The sequence below is a fragment of the Procambarus clarkii genome, chromosome 44, assembly GCF_040958095.1.
Source record: "Procambarus clarkii isolate CNS0578487 chromosome 44, FALCON_Pclarkii_2.0, whole genome shotgun sequence".
Classification (NCBI taxonomy): Eukaryota; Metazoa; Arthropoda; class Malacostraca; order Decapoda; family Cambaridae; genus Procambarus; species Procambarus clarkii.
Window position 1 is genome coordinate 28,053,628 of NC_091193.1, and position 26,841 is coordinate 28,080,468.

At 46.4% G+C, this 26,841-nt stretch overlaps 1 protein-coding gene across 2 annotated transcripts in view; it reads left to right on the forward strand.

Annotated features, from left to right (window-relative positions):
• The window catches only part of LOC123745433 (choline transporter-like protein 1), a 218,860-nt gene that overhangs the window by 110,288 nt on the left and 81,731 nt on the right, over positions 1-26,841 (forward strand). For both annotated transcript variants that reach the window (XM_069300865.1, XM_045726001.2), the window contains exons 4-5: positions 8,930-9,072; positions 13,365-13,457. In XM_069300865.1, the coding sequence (XP_069156966.1) occupies positions 8,930-9,072; positions 13,365-13,457 (236 nt within the window). The remainder of the gene's footprint in view (positions 1-8,929; positions 9,073-13,364; positions 13,458-26,841) is intronic.

Below are 26,841 nucleotides of genomic sequence, written 5' to 3' on the forward strand. Positions count from 1 at the left end.
GCCCCTTTGTGTCTGTCTCCAGGAGCCGATGCTTGGTGCTCATCCTGGTCGCTTCCGTGGCTGTTCTTTTCTCCCCCATCCCCCCAGCTGTTGCTGAGGCCCATAATTCTTCTGCTCTCTTGATTCGCTGCGATATTCCTTTGTCCCCTTACTTTTTTCCTCGCCTCTCCACTGTTCTGCTGCCTGTGTCTTTGTGCATTGATGGTTCACCGTTTGTTCCATTTATCTCTCTCCGCTGTCCCACTTTCTCTTCCCTATCTTAAACACCACCTAGACTCCTTGCCGGAGCCTGTGCTCCTGCTGGGTAATTTCAATTGTTGTCATGCCCTTTGGGGTGATGTGCTGACAAACACCCGGGGTCGACTCCTTGAACCTTTCATCCTCTCTTCTTCCCTGCTCCTTCTTAATTCTGGTGAGCCCACTTATTTGGACTCTTGGACCTGCTTCCTTTCCTGTCTCGATCTTTCTCTGTGCTCATCATCCCTTTCCTTAGATTTCGGGTGACTGGTCCTTGATGACCTTCATGGCAGTGACCATTTTCCTATCCTTGTTACTTTTTTCTCTTTTCACCCTCCCCTCTCCTTCCCTAGGTGGCGGTTTGTCGAGTCTTTACTCTCCGTGCTACTATTTCCCTCTCTGTTCTGCCTCTCCCTCGCGCTCTTCTTCTTTTTCATGACACTGACTTTGACGCTGCCCTCCACTCTATTCCTCACTCTTCCTCTCAGGGAATGCGGAAGTGCGTTCCCTGGCGGAATGTGGACTGTGCTCGGGCTGTCCGCTGTAAGTGTGCAGCCTGGAAGAGACATTGCCACCGGCAGACGGTTGAGTCTTTTATTTTGTTTTGGAAGGCGAGTGCGGTGGCCCGTAGGATCGTCCGTGTGGCTAAACGTCCTTGCTGGATGTCTTATGTCTCCACCGTTATGTCCAAAACAACTCTACCACTGGTCTGGAAGCGTATTCGCAAGATTGCGGGTAAGTTCGTTCCCAATGTCTCGCCGGTCCTTCGCCTAAATGGTGCTCTTAATTGTGGCAGACCCCTTGCAGGTCGCGACCAAATTGGGTTCCCATTTTTCATCTGTTTGTTCTGGTTCTCATCTTCCCCAATCCTTCCTTCTTCGTAAGCCTATTCTTGAATCTCATCCTTTAAATTTCTGTACTTAAATTTGCCTTCCCTATAATGATCCCTTCTCTCTCTCTCTCTCTCTCTCTCTCTCTAAGCTTCAGTTGGCCCTAGCCCTTTGCGGTTCTACGGCGGCGGGCTCCGATGGCATTTATTATGAAATGCTTCACCATCTCCCTCCATGCATGTCTCGGTATTTAATGAGTCTATACAATCGGGTCTAGGAGTCGTCGTCAGTCCCTGAAGACTGGCTCGATGCTGTTGTCCTCCCTGTTCGGAAACCAGGGTCTCTGGGGTCATCCTCCAAGGACTTCCGCCCTATTGCCCTCACGAGTTGTGTCTGCAAGCTCTTTGACCGTATGGTTAACGTTCGTTTGATGTGGTTCTTAGAACACTATCACCACCTCTCCCCTTCTCAATTTGGTTTCCGCAAGTGCCGCAGCACAACAGATGTCCTGGTGAACTTGGAGGTCTATATTCGTACTGCTTTTGCTGTGAAGACCTCCGTTGTTGCCGTCCTTTTTTACCTGGAAAAGGCTTACGACACTACCTGGCGGTATCATATTCTGTCTCAACTTCATTCTTTTGGCCTTCTTGGGAATCTCCCTCTCTTCCTCCAGAGTTTCCTCTCGTCGTTCCTTTCGTGTGAGGCTTAGTACCACTCTCTCTGCCCCTTTTCGGCAGTATGAGGGTGTACCCCAGGGTAGTGTTCTGAGCACTACTCTTTTTCTATTTGCCCTCAACGGTCTTCTTTCCTCTCTTCCTTCTGGCGTCTTCTCCACTCTCTATGTTGACGATCTTACCTTTGCTGGCAGGGTGATGATTCGCCTATCCTTCAACAGCGGCTTCAGCTTCCGATTGATGCCGTGTCGTCTTGGGCTACTGATCATGGTTTCGGGTTCTCTACGTCTAAGACTTGTGCTATGACTTTTACTCGGAAGTATGTAGTTCATTCCTCTTTGTCGCTTTATGGTCATCCCTTTGTGTACAGGGATTCTGCTAAGCTTTTGGGGTTGATTTTTGACACTCGTTTGTCTTGGTCAGCCTATCTCTCTTACCTCCGAGTTGAATGCTGTAAGGCCCTTGACCTACTTGAGGTTTTGTCCCATACTTCTTGGGGAGCGGATAGGCGCACGCTTCTCTATTTGCACTCCTCTCTCTCTCGTTCTGTCTAAAATCGATTATGATTGCTCTGCATACTCTTCTGCTTCTCCTTCTACTCTTCGCCATCTTGATGCTTTGCACCATACTGGGTTGCGTCTTGGCTCTGGGGCTTTTCGTTCTACTCCCGCCCTCAGTTTGTATGTTGACACTGGCTTCCTCTCTCTTCAGGACCGCCGTGATCGCTACTTTCTTCGCTATCTTGCGCAGTCCTTTCAACATCCTTCCTCTCGCCTCTGTTGTGCTTTAACTTTTACCCCTCCTGTAGCACCTGTTCCTCTTCATCGTCTCCCTCTTTCTGTAATGTTATCTTGCTTACAGGATTCTCTTTCTGTTCATATTTCTAATGTTTCTCCTCATATTGATCCTTCCTTGCCTCCATGGAGAGTCCCCCTTCCCAAGTTTTGTAAGTCCTTGACTTGTATCACTAAAGCCTTTACCCCTCCTACGATTCTGAAAAGCCACTTCCTTGAGCACTTTTCTTCTCACTCCCGCTCCATTTCCGTCTTCACCAATGGGTCTAAGTCTGTGGACGGTGTTGGCTACTCTGTTGTTTTTCCTGATTGCACTTATATGTATCGCCTCCCTTCGGAGGCTAGCGTCTTCACAGCAGAACTTTATGCTATTCTCTATGCTCTCCGTCTCTTGCTTTCTCATTGTCATTCCTCCTTTGTGGTTGTAGTTGACTCTCGTAGTGCCCTCATGGCTCTAGGGTCCATCCGGTGGTCATAGAGATTCAACATTGGCTGTTTCTTATTTCTAGTAAGTTTAAATCAGGTGAGTTTTGCTGGGTTCCCAGCCATATTGGTGTCTCTTTAAATGAGCGTGCAGATGCTACCGCTAAGGCAGCAATCCGTTCTTGTCCCATCTCCCGTAAAGGTCTTCCTTTTTCCGACTTTTATTCTGTTATTCATTCCTCCATCCTTGCCCGTTGGCAGAGTTGTTGGTCCTCTGTAGTTAGTAACAAGCTGCATACTCCGTGTCCCCGTGGCCTTCCTCCTACCACCATAACCGGCGGTAGGAAACCTGCTTTGGCACGGCTGCGGATTGGCCGTACTCGCTTAACCCACGGTCACTTAATGGAGCGCCGCCCTGCTCCTTATTGTCCGAATTGCATTGTCCCTCTTACAGTTGTGCATATTCTTGTTGAATGTCCTGACTTCCAGGACGAGCGTGTGTCTTGCTTTCTGACCGTCCCTCGATAGAATGAATCGGATACTTTTGATATTACAATACAATACAATACAATACAATTTTATTTAGGTAAGGTACATACATACAATAAATATTTACAAGGATTGTTTGACTTATAGGTACAGCTAGTACATACAACGCCTAAAGCCACTATTACGCAAAGCGTTTCGGGCATGATAAACTTAAATGACAAGCTTAATACTAATTGAGCATAATGAGTAGAATGAAAACAAGAAATGAAAACATAGATGAAAAAGCAGCACAAATACAATTATGTCGACAAACAGCGCTCTTTAAAGAAAAAAAAAACAGACATTGGTTGACAATAGAAGGGTAAGGTAGGTTACAGGGAATTTATTAGGTATAGCTTCGCTTTTAACTTAAACTGGTTGAGAGAGGTACAGTCTTTAACATGGTTGGGAAGGTCATTCCACATTCTGGGCCCCTTGATTTGTAGAGCATTTCTAGTTTGATTAAGTCGTACTCTAGGAATATCAAAACTGTATTTATTTCTGGTGTGATGCTCATGGGTTCTGATACAACCTTCTATGAAGCTTTTGAGATCAGGATTGGCATTATAGTTTAGCGTTTTATATATGTATAATACACATGAGAGAATGTGCAGTGACTTAATGACTAACATATTCAGAGATTTAAGTAGGGGTACCGAGTGATGTCTGGGGCCAGAATTGGATATTGTCCTAATAGCAGCTTTGTGTTGAGTAATTAGAGGACGTAAGTGATTTTGGGTAGTAGAGCCCCAAGCACAAATACCATAGTTGAGATATGGATAGATAAGGGAGTAATAGAGAGTCACCAGGGCAGGGCGTGGTACATAATATCTGATCTTAGAAAGAATGCCCACAGTTTTTGAAACTTTTTTTGATATGTTTAGAATGTGTCCCTGGAAATTAAGCTTGTGGTCAATGAGAATGCCAAGGAATTTGCCATCTAATTTGTTACAAATTTGGGTATTGTTTATTTTGAGATTTATTTGATTAGAGGATTTATTGCCAAACAGAATATAAAAGGTTTTGTCAATGTTAAGGGTGAGTTTGTTGGCAGTTAGCCACAGATGGACTTTATTTAGCTCAGTATTTACTGTGGCATTTAGAGCAAGGGGATCAGGACTGGAGTAAATGAAGGTTGTGTCGTCAGCAAATAGAATTGGTTTGAGGTGTTGGGAGGCATTTGGAAGGTCATTACTGTAGATGAGAAAGAGGAGAGGGCCAAGTATGCTGCCCTGGGGAACACCAATGTTGATGGGTAGGGTGGTAGAAATTGTATTATTCACAGAAACATATTGGAGCCTGTCAGTAAGGTAGGATTTGAGGTATTGTAGGGAGTGTCCTCTGACTCCATAATGATGTAATTTAAGAAGAAGGTTTTGGTGGTTGACAGTGTCAAAAGCTTTACGCAGGTCCACAAACAACCCAACAGAGAACTCATTTTTATCAAGAGCTGTATGAATCGAGCTAAGCATACTAATAAGTGCATCGTTAGTGCTTTTTTTGGGTCTGAAGCCATATTGGCAAGGGCTAAGTATATTGAGTTTGGCTAGATATGAGTAAAGCTGCTTATAAATTAGTTTTTCAAGAATTTTTGACAAGTTTGGCAGGATAGATATAGGTCTGTAGTTGTTAACATCTGTGAGATTACCACATTTGTGGACAGGCGTTACTCTCGCTTTTTTTAGAATATCTGGGAAGGTTTGGAGTTCTCCAAACTCCAAACTCCAGTTTGGAGTTGGATATTGTTTCAACTCCAGTCGATATATCGACTAATATCCAACTCCAGTTTGGAGTTGGATATTGTTCGCCTCATGCGTTTTTGTTCTCGTATTGGCGTTCTTGGTGATATTTAGCGCCCTCTGATTATTTTGCACTTTGATGGTGCTACATAGCCTTCCCGGTTTGGTGCCTTCTTTTGATAATTACCTTACCTTGCCTGCCAGACAAAGAGTTGCAGGAATTCCTTTCCTGCCTGCCTTCTCCATCTTCTTTTAACAAGGTCACCAGCTGGGTTGAGATCTCTGCACCGCAGCAGTGCAGTTCAGTGGGTGTATTCTATACTGCTTAATGCCAAAGTGTTGCATCTCCTACAAATTTGACACTGGACTGACAGCCCAAGGTGCACTTCTATAAAGTCTATCTTGCTTTACCACTCTCCAGCCACTATATTGCTGGTTGCCAAAGTGTTGTCACTCCTACAGATCTGATATTGGACGAATAGCCTAGGGTACAGTTTTATATAAGTCTGTGCTGCTTTGCCACTCTCCAGCCACTAAGAACTTCTATAGAAAATGTAATGTTCACTAGGTGGGACTATATCCCCCGTGTATGCTCATAGAGATCATTATAGAGGCACACTTAAACACAATGGTAAAATATGTGATATCTACTGACATAAGCTACATGATCACATATACAATTAATATTAATACAGGGATGGAAATAAAGAATAAACAATCTGGAGATCGTCAGCAACTTTTCTTTCACGACCTCCGACAACTCCTTCAGCCTGGGCAGATTTAAAAGGGGGCTTCACACCCTCTTACAGGGGGCCGCTTCGTCAATGTCGGCCTTCTCCTCTCCAACTGCCACACACACACACACACACTGTCCTCTTCAACAGTCCTGGACACAAGCTGCCTTACAGCCTATCCTACTACAAATGTATCAGTGTCATACTGTGACATACATAGATAAATATCGTGGCCTATCTAGCCTACTCAACAAAGGGGTAATGGGAGGGAAATTGATCTACCTTACATTCCTGGCTCACGACGCCTGTCCCTCGATGGTGTGAGGTTCCCACGCTTCCTGAGTCGGTCCTTGACGATCCTGGAACGCTCCACACGTCCTCAGGTGTCGTGAAGCCTTCGTGTCGTCACCGAATCACTCCCAGAGTTTCACATATCCCAATCCTGGCTCATCCAGTGGGCACTGAGCTATAATACTGTATACACACACTCGTTCCTTCTACAAGGCCTTGTTCCTTGTCCTCGGATCGGTGTCGTCCCTCCAACGCTCTCAGTGGGTGTGACCCGGTCACAGCAGGCCTGCTTGCCACACCATCCAGATCCTCAAGCGCCACCAGCGTCGTCGTCGACCAATTCTTCAAGTTTTGACACTTCTCTGCTCAATAAACTTGGTTTCTTCTTGCTTCCCAGAAGCACAGTCTCTCCAATAACAAAGATGGGCTGCAATGGCTAGCTTTAATCCACTGAGTAAGGGTTGCAAAGCCTCAAATCCTCGAGAGCTGATCGAGGCGCATCCTCTCGACTCCACAGTCAGTTCAACTCTGACGTTACCACAGCCGGCGCCACCAGGGGGCACTCGGTGACGTCACAGCGGGCTCTGATTGGTCGCCTGTGACCTACGTAAGTCAGTCCACAGTCGGCTGACATCGTCCACAAAGTGGCTGATCTGCAGGGAGGGGGTACCATTTCCTTTGCATCAGGGCGCCACTTCCCCCTTGCCTACAAACTTATAAATGTAAATTTCTCCCTCATCAGGCAGCCGATCTGGTTGCCACATACATCAACAGATTCCCTGCATCTCAGAGAATCAGTAGGTCTAGTAGATATGACTCTTAATGATGGATCTGGGGAGAAATTGGAGGGGCTCTGTAACAGAATGTACTTTACCTGAATAAACATTTTATTTGATTTCAGGTCCAGAATGCTGTTACCTCGAGTGGGCTTAACCACATGTTGTATGAGAAATGTCTGGCACCAGGTCTAGAAATTGATCTCCTTCTGCTTGTGATGTCAGATTTACCCAATCTATTATCTTGTGGTTAAAATCCCCTATTATAAGAGTTTTGGTTTGTGATGCCGCATTGATCACATTATGCAGATCAGTGACTTTTCTGCTGTTGCTGTGTCAGCCCTGTAGCATACTCCCACTGTCAGTATGTTACCATCTTGAGCTAGTATATTGCACCATACAGACTCGGAGGGTCCCATGGTGTTCAGTTCCTCATTGTTGGTTGCATTCAGGTCCTCTTTCACATAAAGCAGTACACCACCTACTCTTGTTGTTCTGTCCTTTCTAAACGGTGGATGATACCCTGGGAGGAGGAATTCCCCTTCACTATGTCCTCTCGTCTCCATGTTTCACTTGTGCCAATGATGTGTGGAGTTTCGGCCTCAGCATATGCACACACTGCTTCAAATTTTTTTGCCAGGCTGTTGGCATTAGTGTAGAAGTGTACTTTAAATTAATTTCGTTGTTCCTATTGGTCTGAGTGATAGCTCCTAGATTCTGTACATTATGTTTTTCGTTGTCATTATTCGTTCGTCGGTTTTGTGCCGGTTCGTCTTTAGAGATATATAGGGTTAGTTCTGCCTGGCTGGGTGGAGAACAACGTCCTTTCCTCCATCTTTCACTAGCTTTGAATCTATGTATGCTTCTAAGTTCCTTAACTTCTTTAGCTTTCCGCTTATAGATTGGCTTTTCAAATATTTTAGACAAGGTTGGCAGAATTGATATAGGTCTGAAATTGTTGACATCAGTAAGATCACCACATTTGGGGACTGGGATTATTCTCGCTGTTTTTTAGAATATCCGGAAAGGTTTGGAGTTCAGGTGATTTATTGTAGAGCAATGCAATGGCTGCAGCAAGAAATCTAGAAGCATTTTTTTTTTTTTTTTGAGAGTTGATATTTCAGCAAGGGCACTTGACTTTGTTTTAAGAGAATTATCTATTTATAATAATAATAATAATAATTTTTATTTAGGCAAAGGTACATACATAAAGAGATTTTACAAAGTTTGTTGGCTTTATAGATAAGAGCTAGTACATACAATGCCTAAAGCCACTATTACGCAAAGCGTTTCGGGCAGTCATTATTAACATCTCATTAACATCAGAGGAATTAGCGGGAGTTAAGTACAGAGACTGGCTAATTTCCTGTAAGGTAGTCCTTACGGGAAACTATCGAGTCATTAAATTACATTAGCTTGGGAAGATGAGATCATTTGCAAGGGATTTACCAATAGATGAGAAGAAACTATTGAATTTAATGGCAGTGTCAGAGGCAGAAAACATCCCATCGCCATTGGAACTAAGTACTGGTTCTTATTCAAGATCTTCTGTAATCCTAATATTTGAAAAATAGGGTTCCATATTTTCTTAATATTCCCCTTAATTTAATAGAATTTATTTTCAGAGTATTTTATTTTGGCTCTCCTAATTACGATGTGGTCCTATTGGTACGTACGTGATACTGTAGTTCTCTTGATTCAAAAGTGTACCTATCTTCTCAGTAAAATGAAAAAATCAAAATCAAAATGTTATTAAGGTAAAAGTACATACATAGAAGATGAGTTACAAACACAATGTTGGATTTATAGATAGAGCTAGTACATACAATACCTACAGCCACTAATATGCACAGTGTCGGGCAAGGTGTGGGGGAAAACCCACTTAAGATGACTCCCCCCTCAGATCGCCTTCTTGGGGTACGTGGGCACGAAGAGCGACCCACAGCGTATCATCCATGGCTACGACAAGCATGGCAATGTCTGTGGCAAGAAGAACAAGCCATACTTCAACATCTCTAGTTCAGGACAGGACTTCACCGCACAACCGTGAGTGTCTGTACCGGTTTATTTCCCCAGTACTTCGCTTGTTAAGTGTTCCTTCCCCAGTACTTCGCTTGTTAGGTGTTCCTCCCCCAGTACCTCGCTTGTTAAGTGTTCCTTCCCCAGTACCTCGCTTGTTAGGTGTTCCTTCTCCAGTACCTCGCCTGTTAGGTGTTCCTTCTCCAGTACCTCACTTGTTAGGTGTTCCTTCTCCAGTACCTCGCTTGTTAGGTGTTCCTTCTCCAGTACCTCGCTTGTTAAGTGTTCCTTCCCCAGTACCTCGCTTGTTAGGTGTTCCTTCTCCAGTACCTCGCCTGTTAGGTGTTCCTTCCCCAGTACCTCGCTTGTTAGGTGTTCCTCCCCCAGTACCTCGCTTGTTAAGTGTTCCTTCCCCAGTACCTCGCTTGTTAGGTGTTCCTTCTCCAGTACCTCACTTGTTAGGTGTTCCTTCCCCAGTACCTCGCTTGTTAGGTGTTCCTCCCCCAGTACCTCGCTTGTTAAGTGTTCCTTCCCCAGTACCTCGCTTGTTAGGTGTTCCTTCTCCAGTACCTCGCCTGTTAGGTGTTCCTTCTCCAGTACCTCGCTTGTTAAGTGTTCCTTCTCCAGTACCTCGCTTGTTAGGTGTTCCTTCCCCAGTACTTCGCTTGTTAGGTGTTCCTCCCCCAGTACCTCGCTTGTTAAGTGTTCCTTCCCCAGTACCTCGCTTGTTAGGTGTTCCTTCTCCAGTACCTCGCTTGTTAAGTGTTCCTTCTCCAGTACCTCACTTGTTAGGTGTTCCTTCTCCAGTACCTCGCCTGTTAGGTGTTCCTTCTCCAGTACCTCACTTGTTAGGTGTTCCTTCTCCAGTACCTCGCTTGTTAAGTGTTCCTTCTCCAGTACCTCACTTGTTAGGTGTTCCTTCTCCAGTACCTCGCCTGTTAGGTGTTCCTTCTCCAGTACCTCGCTTGTTAAGTGTTCCTTCTCCAGTACCTCACTTGTTAGGTGTTCCTTCTCCAGTACCTCGCCTGTTAGGTGTTCCTTCTCCAGTACCTCACTTGTTAGGTGTTCCTTCTCCAGTACCTCACTTGTTAGGTGTTCCTTCCCCAGTACCTCACCTGTTAGGTGTTCCTTCTCCAGTACCTCGCTTGTTAGGTGTTCCTCCCCCAGTACCTCACTTGTTAGGTGTTCCTCACCAGTACCTCGCCTGTTAGGTGTACCTCACCAGTAGGAGCAGCTGATATAGTACTTTACAATAGAGTTTGACAGGTAACCTAACCATACCAGCAGTTATCAGTGTGACCACCCAACATGACGGCACACCATCAGTGTGACCACCCAACATGACGGCACACCATCAGTGTGACCACCCAACATGACGGCACACCATCAGTGTGACCACCCAACATGACGGCACACCATCAGTGTGACCACCCAACATGACGGCACACCATCAGTGTGACCACCCAACATGACGGCACACCATCAGTGTGACCACCCAACATGACGGCACACCATCAGTGTGACCACCCAACATGACGGCACACCATCAGTGTGACCACCCAACATGACGGCACACCATCAGTGTGACCACCCAACATGACGGCACACCATCAGTGTGACCACCCAACATGACGGCACACCATCAGTGTGACCACCCAACATGACGGCACACCATCAGTGTGACCACCCAACATGACGGCACACCATCAGTGTGACCACCCAACATGACGGCACACCATCAGTGTGACCACCCAACATGACGGCACACCATCAGTGTGACCACCCAACATGACGGCACACCATCAGTGTGACCACCCAACATGACGGCACACCATCAGTGTGACCACCCAACATGACGGCACACCATCAGTGTGACCACCCAACATGACGGCACACCATCAGTGTGACCACCCAACATGACGGCACACCATCAGTGTGACCACCCAACATGACGGCACACCATCAGTGTGACCACCCAACATGACGGCACACCATCAGTGTGACCACCCAACATGACGGCACACCATCAGTGTGACCACCCAACATGACGGCACACCATCAGTGTGACCACCCAACATGACGGCACACCATCAGTGTGACCACCCAACATGACGGCACACCATCAGTGTGACCACCCAACATGACGGCACACCATCAGTGTGACCACCCAACATGACGGCACACCATCAGTGTGACCACCCAACATGACGGCACACCATCAGTGTGACCACCCAACATGACGGCACACCATCAGTGTGACCACCCAACATGACGGCACACCATCAGTGTGACCACCCAACATGACGGCACACCATCAGTGTGACCACCCAACATGACGGCACACCATCAGTGTGACCACCCAACATGACGGCACACCATCAGTGTGACCACCCAACATGACGGCACACCATCAGTGTGACCACCCAACATGACGGCACACCATCAGTGTGACCACCCAACATGACGGCACACCATCAGTGTGACCACCCAACATGACGGCACACCATCAGTGTGACCACCCAACATGACGGCACACCATCAGTGTGACCACCCAACATGACGGCACACCATCAGTGTGACCACCCAACATGACGGCACACCATCAGTGTGACCACCCAACATGACGGCACACCATCAGTGTGACCACCCAACATGACGGCACACCATCAGTGTGACCACCCAACATGACGGCACACCATCAGTGTGACCACCCAACATGACGGCACACCATCAGTGTGACCACCCAACATGACGGCACACCATCAGTGTGACCACCCAACATGACGGCACACCATCAGTGTGACCACCCAACATGACGGCACACCATCAGTGTGACCACCCAACATGACGGCACACCATCAGTGTGACCACCCAACATGACGGCACACCATCAGTGTGACCACCCAACATGACGGCACACCATCAGTGTGACCACCCAACATGACGGCACACCATCAGTGTGACCACCCAACATGACGGCACACCATCAGTGTGACCACCCAACATGACGGCACACCATCAGTGTGACCACCCAACATGACGGCACACCATCAGTGTGACCACCCAACATGACGGCACACCATCAGTGTGACCACCCAACATGACGGCACACCATCAGTGTGACCACCCAACATGACGGCACACCATCAGTGTGACCACCCAACATGACGGCACACCATCAGTGTGACCACCCAACATGACGGCACACCATCAGTGTGACCACCCAACATGACGGCACACCATCAGTGTGACCACCCAACATGACGGCACACCATCAGTGTGACCACCCAACATGACGGCACACCATCAGTGTGACCACCCAACATGACGGCACACCATCAGTGTGACCACCCAACATGACGGCACACCATCAGTGTGACCACCCAACATGACGGCACACCATCAGTGTGACCACCCAACATGACGGCACACCATCAGTGTGACCACCCAACATGACGGCACACCATCAGTGTGACCACCCAACATGACGGCACACCATCAGTGTGACCACCCAACATGACGGCACACCATCAGTGTGACCACCCAACATGACGGCACACCATCAGTGTGACCACCCAACATGACGGCACACCATCAGTGTGACCACCCAACATGACGGCACACCATCAGTGTGACCACCCAACATGACGGCACACCATCAGTGTGACCACCCAACATGACGGCACACCATCAGTGTGACCACCCAACATGACGGCACACCATCAGTGTGACCACCCAACATGACGGCACACCATCAGTGTGACCACCCAACATGACGGCACACCATCAGTGTGACCACCCAACATGACGGCACACCATCAGTGTGACCACCCAACATGACGGCACACCATCAGTGTGACCACCCAACAGATAGTCCTCCGTTACACAGTGGTAACACTCTCACCATGCCTCGCGAGCAATTTGACCCAGGTTCGTATCCTCGCCGGGGAAGATTGACTAGGAGCCAAACTTTATCTGTACGCCTCTGTTCGCAACTAGTGGATAAACTTTCCTTCCCATATGAACTATGGGAAGGAAAAGCTCTCACTCAGGCTGTTTAACAGGAGTGCTTAACTGAGTAAAAGAAATAGAAGTTAATTTACCTGATCTACCTGATTTACCTGAGGCCACTAACCCTAGTGGCCTCGATGAGAACAGGAAGCTGGTGGTTCCCCCATTATTACATTTAATACAGTAATGGTCCCTCCCATTTAATACAGTAATGGTCCCTCCCATTTAATACAGTAATGGTCCCTCCCATTTAATACAGTAATGGTCCCTCCCATTTAATACAGTAATATTAATCATTGTTGTTCCAGGTTCCTGCAACTGGGCTTCGGCATCCCAACAGCTGATGATTACGTAACCGGGGATGTTACAACCAGGTCCTGCGCGGCCAGCTGCCCAAACAGGTCAGTCACCTCCTGCTCGCTCAACAATAGCCTCGCCATCAAAGAAATATTCCAGTATATTTTATTTTTTGAACAGTACATGAGACTTTTGGTTAGTGTCCAAGGCATAAGTTGGACAGCTTTTTAATTCGTTAGGGAGTGAGTTTCATAGACTAGGTCCCGTTAAATTTTTGCCCCGAGGGGCGAGTTTATTGGGGAGCGCCACTCATCCTATGAGTGGACACACCGCCATAGCAGCATGTACAACACTCCCCAATAGGAAGAAAACCCGCTGGGTTGTTCATCCTGTCACTTGTACCCAGACACAGCTGGGACTTGCTTAACTGTCTCAAGTGAACAGCTCCTCAAACAAAAAGATTAATATCTGTCAACCCTTAAAAGCTTACGTTATCTTGCGGGTGCAAAATGGGGGAATCTTTTAAGAACAGTATCAATATTTGACAAAGTGTTTTTCTAATTCAAACAATGTGGGGTTTATTATTCTACACATATTTCTAATGTTTCTCAGGTGTTCACATTCACGTAGATAGTGTTCAAGGCGGTGTCCGTCACTCTCACCACAGATTCTGCAACTTCGCTGATCAACAGTTGTTTCCATTCCATATCTCTATGGATATTTGTATCCAAGACGGATTCTCGCTATTACTGATTCTCTCCCACGTCCTCCTCCTCCTCCTCCTCCTCCTCCGTCCATAATGATTGGGATTGCCAGCTGCAACCATGTTGTACCATCGTACTGATAAACTGGTTTGTGCTTCTATCCTCCTTTCCTCAGTTACCTTGTCACGGTGATGTTGCCTGACAATACCTCTAATTTGTAGTGGAGTCTTTGGTATGAAGTATTCAATATGGTCTCCTTCAGCGCCTTCAGCAGCCAGCACATCTGCTCGTTCATTCCCACATATTCCAACATGGGAGGGGATCCACAGAAACTTGATGACTCTTCCCTGATTGGTAAGTACTCTCACAGCTCTCTTAATTTCAGCGACTATTGCAAGATTTTCTGCCCAATTTTTACTTAGGCTTTGCAGTGCTGCATTTGAATCAGTACAAATCACTGCACCATTAGTGTTCCGTTCAAGAACGCCCCTGCCTCGCAGTTAGCAGAGCTAACGCCATAACAATGACAGTTAGCTCTGCTTGCGTTGAAGAGGCATAGTTCTCAATAACTGCTTTTTCTTCATTTCTGCGTTGGAAAGCATTATCCTTAATTACCGTGTATGCTGCACCAGCCCTGCCAGTGACAGGATTAGATGACCCATCAGTGTAGATTTGATCTAGTTCATCTCCGGCTTCTTTATAAATTTCCTCGAGATACTTGTGCCTCATATCTAATGGTATCATGTTGGATTTTTTCGTTGCCATTTCATTGATGATAATCCTGCATGAGTCATCCTCCCAGGGAGGTAACCTCTCTACAGGCAGGAGCTCACGGGCTTGCTCAAGCAGGTGAAGTTCTTCAAGGTAGCAGACTGATCTGTGATGCCATTTTTTGCTTCTCCTGTTTCCCCCTGAAAGTAGCACAGAACTCAGTTTTTTCTTATCAATATCATTGTAATGGGGATCTCTGGCTATCCTAATTGCAAGCTAAGCATTCAGCTCCTGAATTCTGCTTTTAACACTGAGAAGGGACAACTCCTCTCGTAGATTAGACGTTTTGGCAGTTCTTGGAACTCCAAGAATGATTGTCATGGCTTCATTCTGAATGCTTTCGAGCCTTTTCATATAGCTTTGGGAGTAGGTGCTGAAAACCGGTGCGGCATAGTCTATGACGGAGAGCACATAGGCTGTGCACATCATTTTAAGCACGGCAATAGAGGCTACATGTCAATTCCAGGTCATAGCTTTCAGTGCCCCGAGTCGACTTTTGCATGTTCCTATGAGTTGGTTGAGCTCCTCTTTTTTCCCCTTGTTAGAGCCGACAGTGATGCCAAGGTACCGATAGTGGTCAACCCATTCAAGTGTTACACCATTAATTTGTAGTTCTTCATTTTCTCCCCTCTTGTGATGGGAGTATGCTTTTGACTTGTTTGTGGAGAGTGAAACCGAGCTCAATACATTTCCTTCTGAGGAGTTCAATGGACTGTTCAATTTTTCCCAAGGTGGGAGCTTGTATTAGGACATCATCTGCATATCCCACTTGTTGTGTTCCTTCCGGAAAATCAATATTTGCAATGGCGTTCATAAGTACATTGAATAGTGTAGGGCTTAAGACTCCTCCTTGGGGGGTCCCGAGTTCCATATTCATTGTTCTGGAGACTGCTCCATTGAAGCAAACCTTGGCTTTCCTTCCTGTGAGGTAGTCTTCAACCCATTTCATGGGTCTCCCCTTGACACCCATACATGCAAGCTCGTCCAGGATTGCAATCCCCCGTGCTTTGTCGAAGGTTCCTTTGATGTCAACAAATACAGAGTACCTAGCTGTGTCATTAGCCAGGTAATTAACTATACAATTTGCTGTATTTGCTGCTGTATTTACCCCCTCCCCTAACCAGCCTTATTTGCGCAACAGTCGGTTTAGAATGATCCTGTCAAGCATCTTGCAAGTGCGTGACATAAGACTGATAGGTCTGTGATTACCAGGGTCATTAGGCTTCGGTATGGGAACAATTATTGCGTGTTTCCATTGTGTGGGCAACACTCCACTTAGGAATGACATGTTAAACAGGTGGAGTAGTGGATTCCCAGACACTTCACACAGTGCATTGAGTATGTCGTAGGTGACGCCATCTTCACCAGGTGCTGTACTTTTACACTTTTTCATAGCGCCCTTTACTTCCTGGGCTGTGATTTTTACATAGCGTTTGCCCATATTTTGTTTGACTCTAAGGATATCAGAGATATTTATTTCTGTTGTGGTAATTATGGGTTCTATTATATCTGTCAAGGAAGAGTTTCAGATAAGTATTTGCATTTAGGAACAAGGTTTAGTACATGTAAATGGCACAGGAGAATGTGTGGAGCAAGTGTATGTTTAGGGATTTAAACAGGGGCTGTGTGTGTTGTCTGAAAATAGTGAGTTATTGTTCTGATAAGATTTCTGTGGGGAGCCCTGTCAGATCTCTGAAGCTATTCAAACGGACATGTTCCATATTAGTTTGGTGTCATCAGTCCCGGGAGTTCTGCGCCTACCGGGGACCACGAGCCAGGACATGTCCCCTCAGAGAGGCACAGGGAACAATGGCCATTATGAGCACTCTACATTTAGAATGTCATGTCTACCATCGACCGGGGAGGGCGATGGTAGATATGACTACCCAGGACAAAATCCTAACTAGTAAAAATGTCAACCTATGTCCAAACAGACCCAAAGAACTCCCTCAAAAGAAAACAAATAAATCATCATCCAACTAGTGCGCTGGCTCGTTAGTGCGCTGGCTCGTTAGTGTGCTGGCTCGTTAGTGTGCTGGCTCGTTAGTGAGCTAGCAACTAGTGCGCTGGCTCGTTAGTGAGCTAGCAACTAGTGCGCTGGCTCGTTAGTGAGCTAGCAACTAGTGCGCTGGCTCGTTAGTGAGCTAGCTCGTTAGGACACCGGCTTGTTAGTGGCCCCCCTCCCCTCCCGCAAGAAGGGGAAGGGGGAGTCGGCTCAGGCAAGCTGGCAGCCCATGACCTCAGTTCGTGACTGATGTGCCTGGTGTCAGTACGTCTCCTTTGGCCTCGCTTTCCTGACTGGCTTTTGAGTGTGTGACTGTGCGAGCTGTGTGTGATGTGGTGGCCAGGTGTTCTCAGTATGCTGGGCTGCATGCGCCGAGGGCTCCCTTCCCTAGCTGCCCGGTAAGTACTTCCCTTGCATTTTAGGGTTACCTTCTCTAGGACGTTCGGGTCTCACTCCCGTTTGAGGGCTTCATCACATAGTGTTGTTTTTGCTCTTGGGATACATCGGGGGTCTTGGGCTTTCCGTCTTGTGAGTGGGAAGTACGTGTTTGCTGGGTGGGGCGCACTGCAGCCAGCGCAGTCTGCATACACGGGGTGGCCGACGATTCTCTCTGGCGACCAGTTTGTGTGTTGCTTCGGGGGGCTTTTGTTTTGTTTTTTAATGTGTTCTTGACTTTGGTGGAGGTGGTCGGCCTAGCTTCCCATTAGGCCTGCCTAGGTTGTGTTGGTCCTCCTCCTCTGTTGCCACAAGGTTTCACAGTGACTTCTGGTTGTTAGTTTGCCTGGTAACAGACAGGGTTTACTGGCTTAGCTAGCCCCAGTGCCTGGGTTTCCTGTAGGGTTAATGTACCCTACGGGCCCTGGGGTATTAAGGATGTGTCTTCCGAGCCCTGTCTCGCCTTGTGCGATGCTGAAGGTTGTTCATTGCCCCTGCCTCGCAGTGACGATCACCTGTCCTGCCTCAGTCATGCTGCCTGTTGGGTCGACGATACCGACGACCCTGAGCCTTGCGGGATTTGTTCTCAACTTGTCATTCAGTTTACCCATTCCTTATCTGAGAATGTTAGGGGTCTGGTAGCAGCTGCATTGCATGCTAGGTTGGTTAACCAGTTGGAAGTCTTGGAACTGTCTCGCTTGGATTTTAGGACCAGGATTTAGGGACGTTGGTTACTTCAACTGTGGTTCCATCCGCATCCTTGCTTCCTTCCTAGGTGGGTTTGATTCGCCCCGCTCCTTCCCCCTGTTTCCGGCTCCCAAACGTCTGAAGGCTTTAGAGTTGGGGCGGGGTTTAGCTTGGGAGGAGGCTCGGGGTGGCTTCAGGGGATTGCCCCTTCCGATTTGGGGACGGAGGGTGTTGAGCCCGATATGCACGTTGAAGCTTCACTGTCAGCACAGCAGGCTCCCTTCTTTGAAGCTTTTCCCCAAAACTCCAACTTTTTCTCAAAGGGTGGTGGGTGTGGGTGAGGGTTCTGCTCTGGGGCCCCTGTGTTGGGGGGCTCCTGGGGCTAGGGGGGAGTCTGCTTGGAGAGCTTGGGCTCCTTATGATCCTGCCTGAGCCCCTTGTGCCTTCTGGGCAGGGGTTATTGTTGCTGGGCATGGGTTATTGGTGCTGGGCATGGGTTATTGTTGCTGGGCATGGGTTATTGTTGCTGGGCAGGGGTTATTGTTGCTGGGCAGGGGTTATTGTTGCTGGGCAGGGGTTATTGTTGCTGGGCAGGGGTTATTGTTGCTGGGCATGGGTTATTGTTGCTGGGCATGGGTTATTGTTGCTGGGCAGGGGTTATTGTTGCTGGGCATGGGTTATTGTTGCTGGGCAGGGGTTATTGGTGCTGGGCATGGGTTATTGTTGCTGGGCATGGGTTATTGTTGCTGGGCAGGGGTTATTGTTGCTGGGCATGGGTTATTGTTGCTGGGCAGGGGTTATTGTTGCTGGGCTGGGGTTATTGTTGCTGGGCATGGGTTATTGTTGCTGGGCATGGGTTATTGTTGCTGGGCATGGGTTATTGTTGCTGGGCAGGGGTTATTGTTGCTGGGCAGGGGTTATTGTTGCTGGGCATGGGTTATTGTTGCTGGGCATGGGTTATTGTTGCTGGGCAGGGGTTATTGTTGCTGGGCATGGGTTATTGTTGCTGGGCAGGGGTTATTGGTGCTGGGCATGGGTTATTGTTGCTGGGCAGGGGTTATTGTTGCTGGGCATGGGTTATTGTTGCTGGGCAGGGGTTATTGTTGCTGGGCATGGGTTATTGTTGCTGGGCAGGGGTTATTGTTGCTGGGCATGGGTTATTGTTGCTGGGCATGGGTTATTGTTGCTGGGCATGGGTTATTGTTGCTGGGCATGGGTTATTGTTGCTGGGCAGGGGTTATTGGTGCTGGGCAGGGGTTATTGTTGCTGGGCAGGGGTTATTGTTGCTGGGCATGGGTTATTGTTGCTGGGCATGGGTTATTGTTGCTGGGCATGGGTTATTGTTGCTGGGCAGGGGTTATTGTTGCTGGGCATGGGTTATTGTTGCTGGGCATGGGTTATTGTTGCTGGGCAGGGGTTATTGTTGCTGGGCATGGGTTATTGTTGCTGGGCAGGGGTTATTGGTGCTGGGCATGGGTTATTGTTGCTGGGCATGGGTTATTGTTGCTGGGCATGGGTTATTGTTGCTGGGCAGGGGTTATTGGTGCTGGGCAGGGGTTATTGTTGCTGGGCAGGGGTTATTGTTGCTGGGCATGGGTTATTGTTGCTGGGCATGGGTTATTGGTGCTGGGCATGGGTTATTGGTGCTGGGCAGGGGTTATTGTTACCTGACAGGGGGGTTTCGTATCCTCCTTCCATTAATGAATTTGAGTTGGGTAAGGATTCCCCTCGGGTTCGTTTCCGGGTGTCTTTGGGCTCCTTGGGTACCTTCTTCTTCCTTTCCTTCCTCGAGGTTCTAGAGTCTTCCTGGGTGGCGGACTGCCCTTCTTACTCTCTGGGCGCTTGTCACGCGTTTTGACAGACCCACACGCTTGAGTGCTGAGAGGTGTCTTCAGTGTTGCAGGTGTTGTTGGGGAGGCTTCCTGGAGTTCCTCAATGAGTGCCTCTTTGCCCCTGCGCTTTCTCATGATGTGGGTTTGTTGCAATAACATGCTCAGGTTCCCACTTTTTCGGTTGTTTTGGCGGCAGATGATCATAGAGCTCGCGGTCATTTGGCTTCAGTCTTCTGGAGGTGTCTTTGGACTGGCTTCGGAGGACGTGGGGGGCATTGAGTGAGGCACCTTTGGCTGGGGTTCTGGTTTCGGCTGCCCTGCTGAAGCTGTTTGTGCCACTCCCCCTGGAGGCGGTATCTATGGTTTTTACCTCTCAAATCAAATCAAATTAAATCAAATTAAATGAAATCAAATGTTTATTCTGGTAAAGTACATACAAGGTGAGGTATAAACATTGATGGATTTATAGATAGAGCTAGTACATACAATGACTAAAGCCACTATTACACAAAGCGTTTCGGGCAGGAAACACTAAGACTAAAACTTAATACTAATTGAGATTAAAGTATAAATTGTGTTGAGAAAATAAAAAATAAAAAAAGGGGGGAAACATGACAGAAAATGGCATATATACGATTTGGTCAACAAACAGCATTGTTTAAAATGGTAGACATGGGCTAACATTTAGGGTAAGGTAGGTTACATGGAGTTAATTAGGTAGTGTTTAGTTTTTATCTTAAACTGGTTGAGAGAGGTACAGTCTTTAACATGGTTGGGAAGGTCATTCCACATTCTGGGTCCCTTGATTTGTAGAGCATTTCTAGTTTAAGTCACTGAGTGGGTCTCTGCTTGTGTGCCAGAATACCGTCCTTGCTCTCTCTCTAGATTTGACTTGTGTCCTGACTCTGCAGTCTTCGTCTCCGTTCTGTCCAGAGGATTTTATTGGCCAGTTTTTCTTGACAGCTTCTGCTAGTTGCTGCCCCATTTCTGATTTGTTGGTACTCTTGGGGAGGGGGGGGGGTCACAACATATACCCCTCCCCGTATTTTTGCAGTACATAGATTTGCACATAGATATGTCAACGATATCAACGATATCTATGTTAATGATATGCACCTTAATTGCTAATAAAAAGGTCATTATGAGTGCTAAAGTGGCAAAAGGCATAACAACAATCACAAAACAAAGACCACAAACATTTGAGGATGTAGAAAAGTTACTATTAACTTGGATAAACGATAAGCAGTTAGCAGGTAACAGCATTTCAGAGGCCATCATTTGTGAAAAAGCAAGACTATTGCATGAAGATCTTATAAAGAAAACCCCTGGAATGAGTGATGCAGGTACGGGAGAGTTTCAGGTGAGCAGAGGGATGGTTTGAGAAACTTTGAAAAAGAAGTGGCATTCATAGTGTTGTAAGGCATGAGGAGGGTGCCAGCTGTGGCATTCATAGTGTTGTAAGGCATGAGGAGGGTGCCAGCTGTGGCATTCATAGTGTTGTAAGGCATGAGGAGGGTGCCAGCTGTGGCATTCATAGTGTTGTAAGGCATGAGGAGGGTGCCAGCTGTGGCATTCATAGTGTTGTAAGGCATGAGGAGGGTGCCACCTCAGACAAAGTGGCATTCATAGTGTTGTAAGGCACGAGGAGGGTGCCAGCTCAGACAAAGTGGCATTCATAGTGTTGTAAGGCACGAGGAGGGTGCCAGCTCAGACAAAGTGGCATTCATAGTGTTGTAAGGCACGAGGAGGGTGCCAGCTCAGACAAAGTGGCATTCATAGTGTTGTAAGGCACGAGGAGGGTGCCAGCTCAGACAAAGTGGCATTCATAGTGTTGTAAGGCACGAGGAGGGTGCCAGCTCAAAGTGGCATTCATAGTGTTGTAAGGCACGAGGAGGGTGCCAGCTCAAAGTGGCATTCATAGTGTTGTAAGGCACGAGGAGGGTGCCAGCTCAGACAAAGTGGCATTCATAGTGTTGTAAGGCATGAGGAGGGTGCCAGCTCAGACAAAGTGGCATTCATAGTGTTGTAAGGCACGAGGAGGGTGCCAGCTCAGACAAAGTGGCATTCATAGTGTTGTAAGGCACGAGGAGGGTGCCAGCTCAGACAAAGTGGCATTCATAGTGTTGTAAGGCATGAGGAGGGTGCCAGCTCAGACAAAGTGGCATTCATAGTATTGTAAGGCACGAGGAGGGTGCCAGCTCAGACAAAGTGGCATTCATAGTGTTGTAAGGCATGAGGAGGGTGCCACCTCAGACAAAGTGGCATTCATAGTGTTGTAAGGCACGAGGAGGGTGCCAGCTCAGACAAAGAAGCGGCTGAAAGATTTGTTGCCGATTTTAAAGATTTTGTAGATAGCGAGAGATACCTACCAAAAGTGTTTGTGATGAGACAAGGTTATTCCGAACAAAAATGCTGAAGACAGACAGACATTACCCAGGAGGAGAAGTCATTGCCCGGACACAAGCCAATGAAAGATAATCTAGCTCTTGTGCTGTGTGGTAATGTGAGTGGCGATTTGAAAATTAATCCCTTGCTTGAGTATCATTCTGAAAATCCAAGCGTTTTCAAAAAATATAATGTGCACAAAAACCAACAATGCGATGTGGAGGGCTAATAGTAAGGAATGGGTGACAAGACAATTTCTTACCAAATGGGTGAATGAAGTGGTTTGCCCTGCTATCAAAAAATATCTGCAGGAGAAATGTGTGCCACTCAAGGCCCTGCTGTTCCCTGACAGTGCTCCTGTTCATCCTCTAGGCTTGGAAGACACATTGCTAGAGGAATTTAGTTTTGTTACAGTAAAGTTCCTTCCTCCCAACACCACTCCTTTAATTCAGCCTATGGGCCAGAAAATCATTTCCAAATTTAAGAAACTTTACGAAGTGACTGATGCCACAAACCTCATCCTCAAAGAGTTCTGGAAAAATCATTTTCACAAAATGAGTGCTTTAAAACTCAAGCCTGGAGAGGAGTGGCTCTAAGAACCATGATCTTGGCTAGAGAAAATTGTGGCCTGAATGTGTTCCAGAAAGAGACTATGAGGGGTTTGAGCCTGAATCTGCAGTGATTCTTGTTGAGGAAATTGTTTCTCTGGGTCGGCAGTTGGGCTTGGAGTTGGATGGTGCTGATATGGAGGAGTTGGTGGAAGAACACGGCGAAGAACTGGCCACCGAAGAACTCCAAGCCCTTCAAAAAGATCAGCAACCAGAGACAGCTGAGGAAATTTCTTTAGGGAGGATGAGGCAGTAGAGGATGTCCCTTCCTCCTTAAATAAGAATAAATGTGCAGTATGAGAAGAAATGCTGTTTTGCTGAAAAGACTCGCCCAGAAAAGGCTGTAGCAGGCTGTTGCATTTAACCAGGGGAGTCGGGAGCCGTTGACTGAGCGGACAGAACACTGGACGCGTGATCCTGTGGTCCCGGGTTCGATCCTGGGCGCCGGCGAGAAACAATGGGCAGAGTTTCTTCCACCCTGATGCTCCTGTTACCTAGCAGTAAATAGGTACCTGAGAGTTAGTCAGCTGTCACGGGCTGCTTCCTGGGGGTGGAGGTCTGAACCACGGGGACACTAAAGCCCAGAAATCATCTCAAGATAACCTTTTTAATGACAATATGGCGTCTCGCTACAGACAATTGTTAAAATGTAGGGAAAAACAAGTGTTCATAGACAAATTCTTAGTGAGAGAAACTAGCAGTGAGCCAGAAGCAGGTCCTAGTGGTATACCTGCCAAACACAGCTGCGGGAGAGTACCCCAGAGAGGTCATCACTGCCTCGTGTTATAATGGAAGGGAACTCCCCTTCCAAACAGTAACACCGCTCCTCTTCCTCACTGTCTTCCGTATGCCAATAAGAGTCCTCAATAAAGGTAAGGTATAGTACAAAGTATGAGAAATATTCTGTATAAAATATATTTTTGTTAATATTTTTGGGTGTGTGGAACGGATTAATTCAATTTACATTAGTGGCACCTTCGTTTACGAATTTAATCCGTTCCATGAGACGGTTTGTACACTGAAAATTTTAAAACTGAAACGAATTTTCCCATAAGAATAATGTAAATTGAAATAATCCATTCCAAACACTTTCCAGTGTATTTCCTTACATTTCTTTGGTAGCTCTGTTCTTGAAGTTTCAGGTCTCTGGGATTCTTCCCTATTAGATTTGTCATTTCCTATTACTGTTTTGTACGGAGTGATGATATCGCCCTTTTTTTCTTCTATCTTCTTGTTTTGGAATATTTAATGCCTCTAACCTCTCCTTGCAGCTCTTATCTTTGTTCTGGGAGCCATTTAGTTGCGTGTCTCTGCACCTTTTCCAGTTTGTTGATGTACTTCTTAAGATATGGGCATCACACAACCGCTACATATTCCAGCTTTGGTCTAACAAAAGTCATGAACAATTTCTTTGGTATTTCACCATCCATGTATTTAATTGAAAGCAATTCTGAAATGTAAATGCATAGCATAGGCTCCTCGCACTATATTCTTTGTGGTTCTCGGGTAATAGTTATCTATCCTGAACTACCCCTAAGGTCTCTTTCCTTATCAGAATTTTTTAAAGATTTTCCACAAAATTTGTAGGTTGTGTGGTCTATTTTCTCCTCCTTCACATTCCATAAGATGGCATTTATTCACATTAAATTCCATTTGCCAAGTGTTCCTCCATACATTTTGTTCAGGTCTTCTTGACGGGCATAAGTCATATAAGTTTCTCATCTTCTGCAGTATCTTAGCATCATCAGTAGGTCGTTTATGTAGACTATGAACATTATTGATGCAAGAACTGGACCCTGTGGTACTCCACTTGTGACATTTATCCAGTCCAATGTGTTGCCTCTGATTACTGCCCTCATTTTTCTATCAATTAGAAAATTGTTCATCTATGTTAGAAACCTCCCTGTCACTCATCCAGTATGTTCGTTTCCAGAACAACCTCTTATGTGGAACTCTGTCGAAAGTCATTTCTTAGGTCCAGATAATGCAGTCAACTCAACCATCTCTTTTCCTTGCTATCATGGAAAGTAAGTAAATTCGTAACACAGGATCTTCCAGATCGAAAACCATACTGCCTGTTATTATATCTATTTTCTCCAGGTGCATTATCTATTTAGTATTACCCAGTAATTATTATTTTGTCAATATTTTGACTTCAACACGTCAATGATGCAGGTCTGTAATTAAGGGTGTCTTACCTGCTGCCACTTTTGTAAATTAGAACTATGTTAGCCTTTTTCATATATTAAACTTCTGTACACAGGGGTGCCTGAAACTTCAATTGAAGTAGAATGCTGAGCTCAGGTGTACATTCTCTCAGAACCCATGGTGAAACTCCATCTGGGCCAACTGTTCTTGATTAACTCCTTGAGCATTTTTTACCACTTCTTTTCTACACACTTCTATGTGCGCCATGTTGTTTGAAATTCTTATTATTGTGTTGGGTTTTCTGAAAATTTCATTTTGCACAAACACACTTTTGAACTGCTCATTTAATGTTTCACACATTTCCTTTTCATTTTCTGTGACTGTTTCCCATTTTCAATCTCTGAATATTATCCTTTACCTGCAATTTGTTTTTAATGAATTTATAGATAAGGACTAGTTCTGTTTTTCATTTGTCTGCTATCTCTTTCTCAAATTATCCACTATCTGCATTTAATTCCTATGTATATTACTTAGTGTTGAAGTAAATACAAGTCAATGCTACCCAAGATTACAAGGGTAGTCAATGTCACACCAATGGTTGGATGAAATGCTCCTGTTCATCTAGCAGTAAATAGGCACCCAGGAGTTAGTCAGCTTGTTGTGGGGTTGCAGCCTGGGGAGGGGCCATAATTCAACGTTGGGAGCGGGTGAGGTATTTATCAATATTAGCCTAATGTGTATATATATTGCCCGAAACGCATTGCGTAATAGTGGCTTTAGGCATTGTATGTACTAGCTCTATCTATATATCAATCCATTAATGTAACATCACTTGTATGTATATACCTTACCTGAATAAACATATTTATATTTTATTTATTTATTTATATATATATATATATTCACTGACTGCCTGCATCCGACAAAATTAATTATTATTATATCCTCACTGTCCCATCCCCCAATATTACTTTTTTTCTGTAGGCTTCTGGCTTCCTGGAGCTATCGGACTGACATTAGCTATATTAGTCTGGGGCATCAGTCAATGGAGTTCTGCCTACCGGGGACCACGAGTCAGAACCTGGCCCCCTCAGAGAGGCGTAGGGAGCAATGGCTTAAGCAAATCCCCTGTGTTTGGGAGTATTCCATGTCTGCCATCGACCGAGGTTAGGCACCCAAAAAGATAGGCATCCCAAATCAATCTCCACTTGGTAGAAAATTGCAACCCAAGACCGAACAGGGAGCCAGAACTTCCCAAAAAATAAACAAGCAAACGTCATCAGCGCTCCTTGTCACTTGTCTGTGCAGTCCGCCTCCTTTAACCAGGAGGGGGGAGCCCTGGATCCTCACACCTGCTGCCCACTCCTTAGTTCATAGATTGAATCAGTCTGGGGCGGCTTTTGACTATGGCCTCAGTTTCCTGCCAGATTTTTTGCCCTTGTGGTGTTTCCTGCTGTTTGTGGTGCTGTGGCCAGGAGTAACATAGTGTACTGGGGTTGCCTGCTCTTAGGGCTAACTCCTCAGGCACTCTGTAAGTACAACCCTTGGGTGCTAGGGTTGCCTTCTCTGGGAGCCTCTGGGACCTCACTTCCATAGGGGGGTTATGGCTGTTCAGCATTAGCTTTGCACTTGGGGCCAGAAGGGTTTTCGTGGTCTTTGTTTGGCTCTGGGTAAGAAGTGTTGTTGTTGCTGGTTGGTGTGCAAGGTGCTGCATAGCTCGCCTACCTAGTGGCGACTGTGTTTTCTGTTCCTCTGTTGTTGTGCTTTTGGGAGGTTTTCTTTTTCTTTTTAATTTTTTTTCTTGGAGGAGGTCTGCCTGGTTTGACTATTCGTCTATTTAGGGTATTTTGGGTGGCCCTTCTCTAGGCCCTCGGGCTTGTACACTTCACAGGGATCCAGTTTAGCCCAGTTCC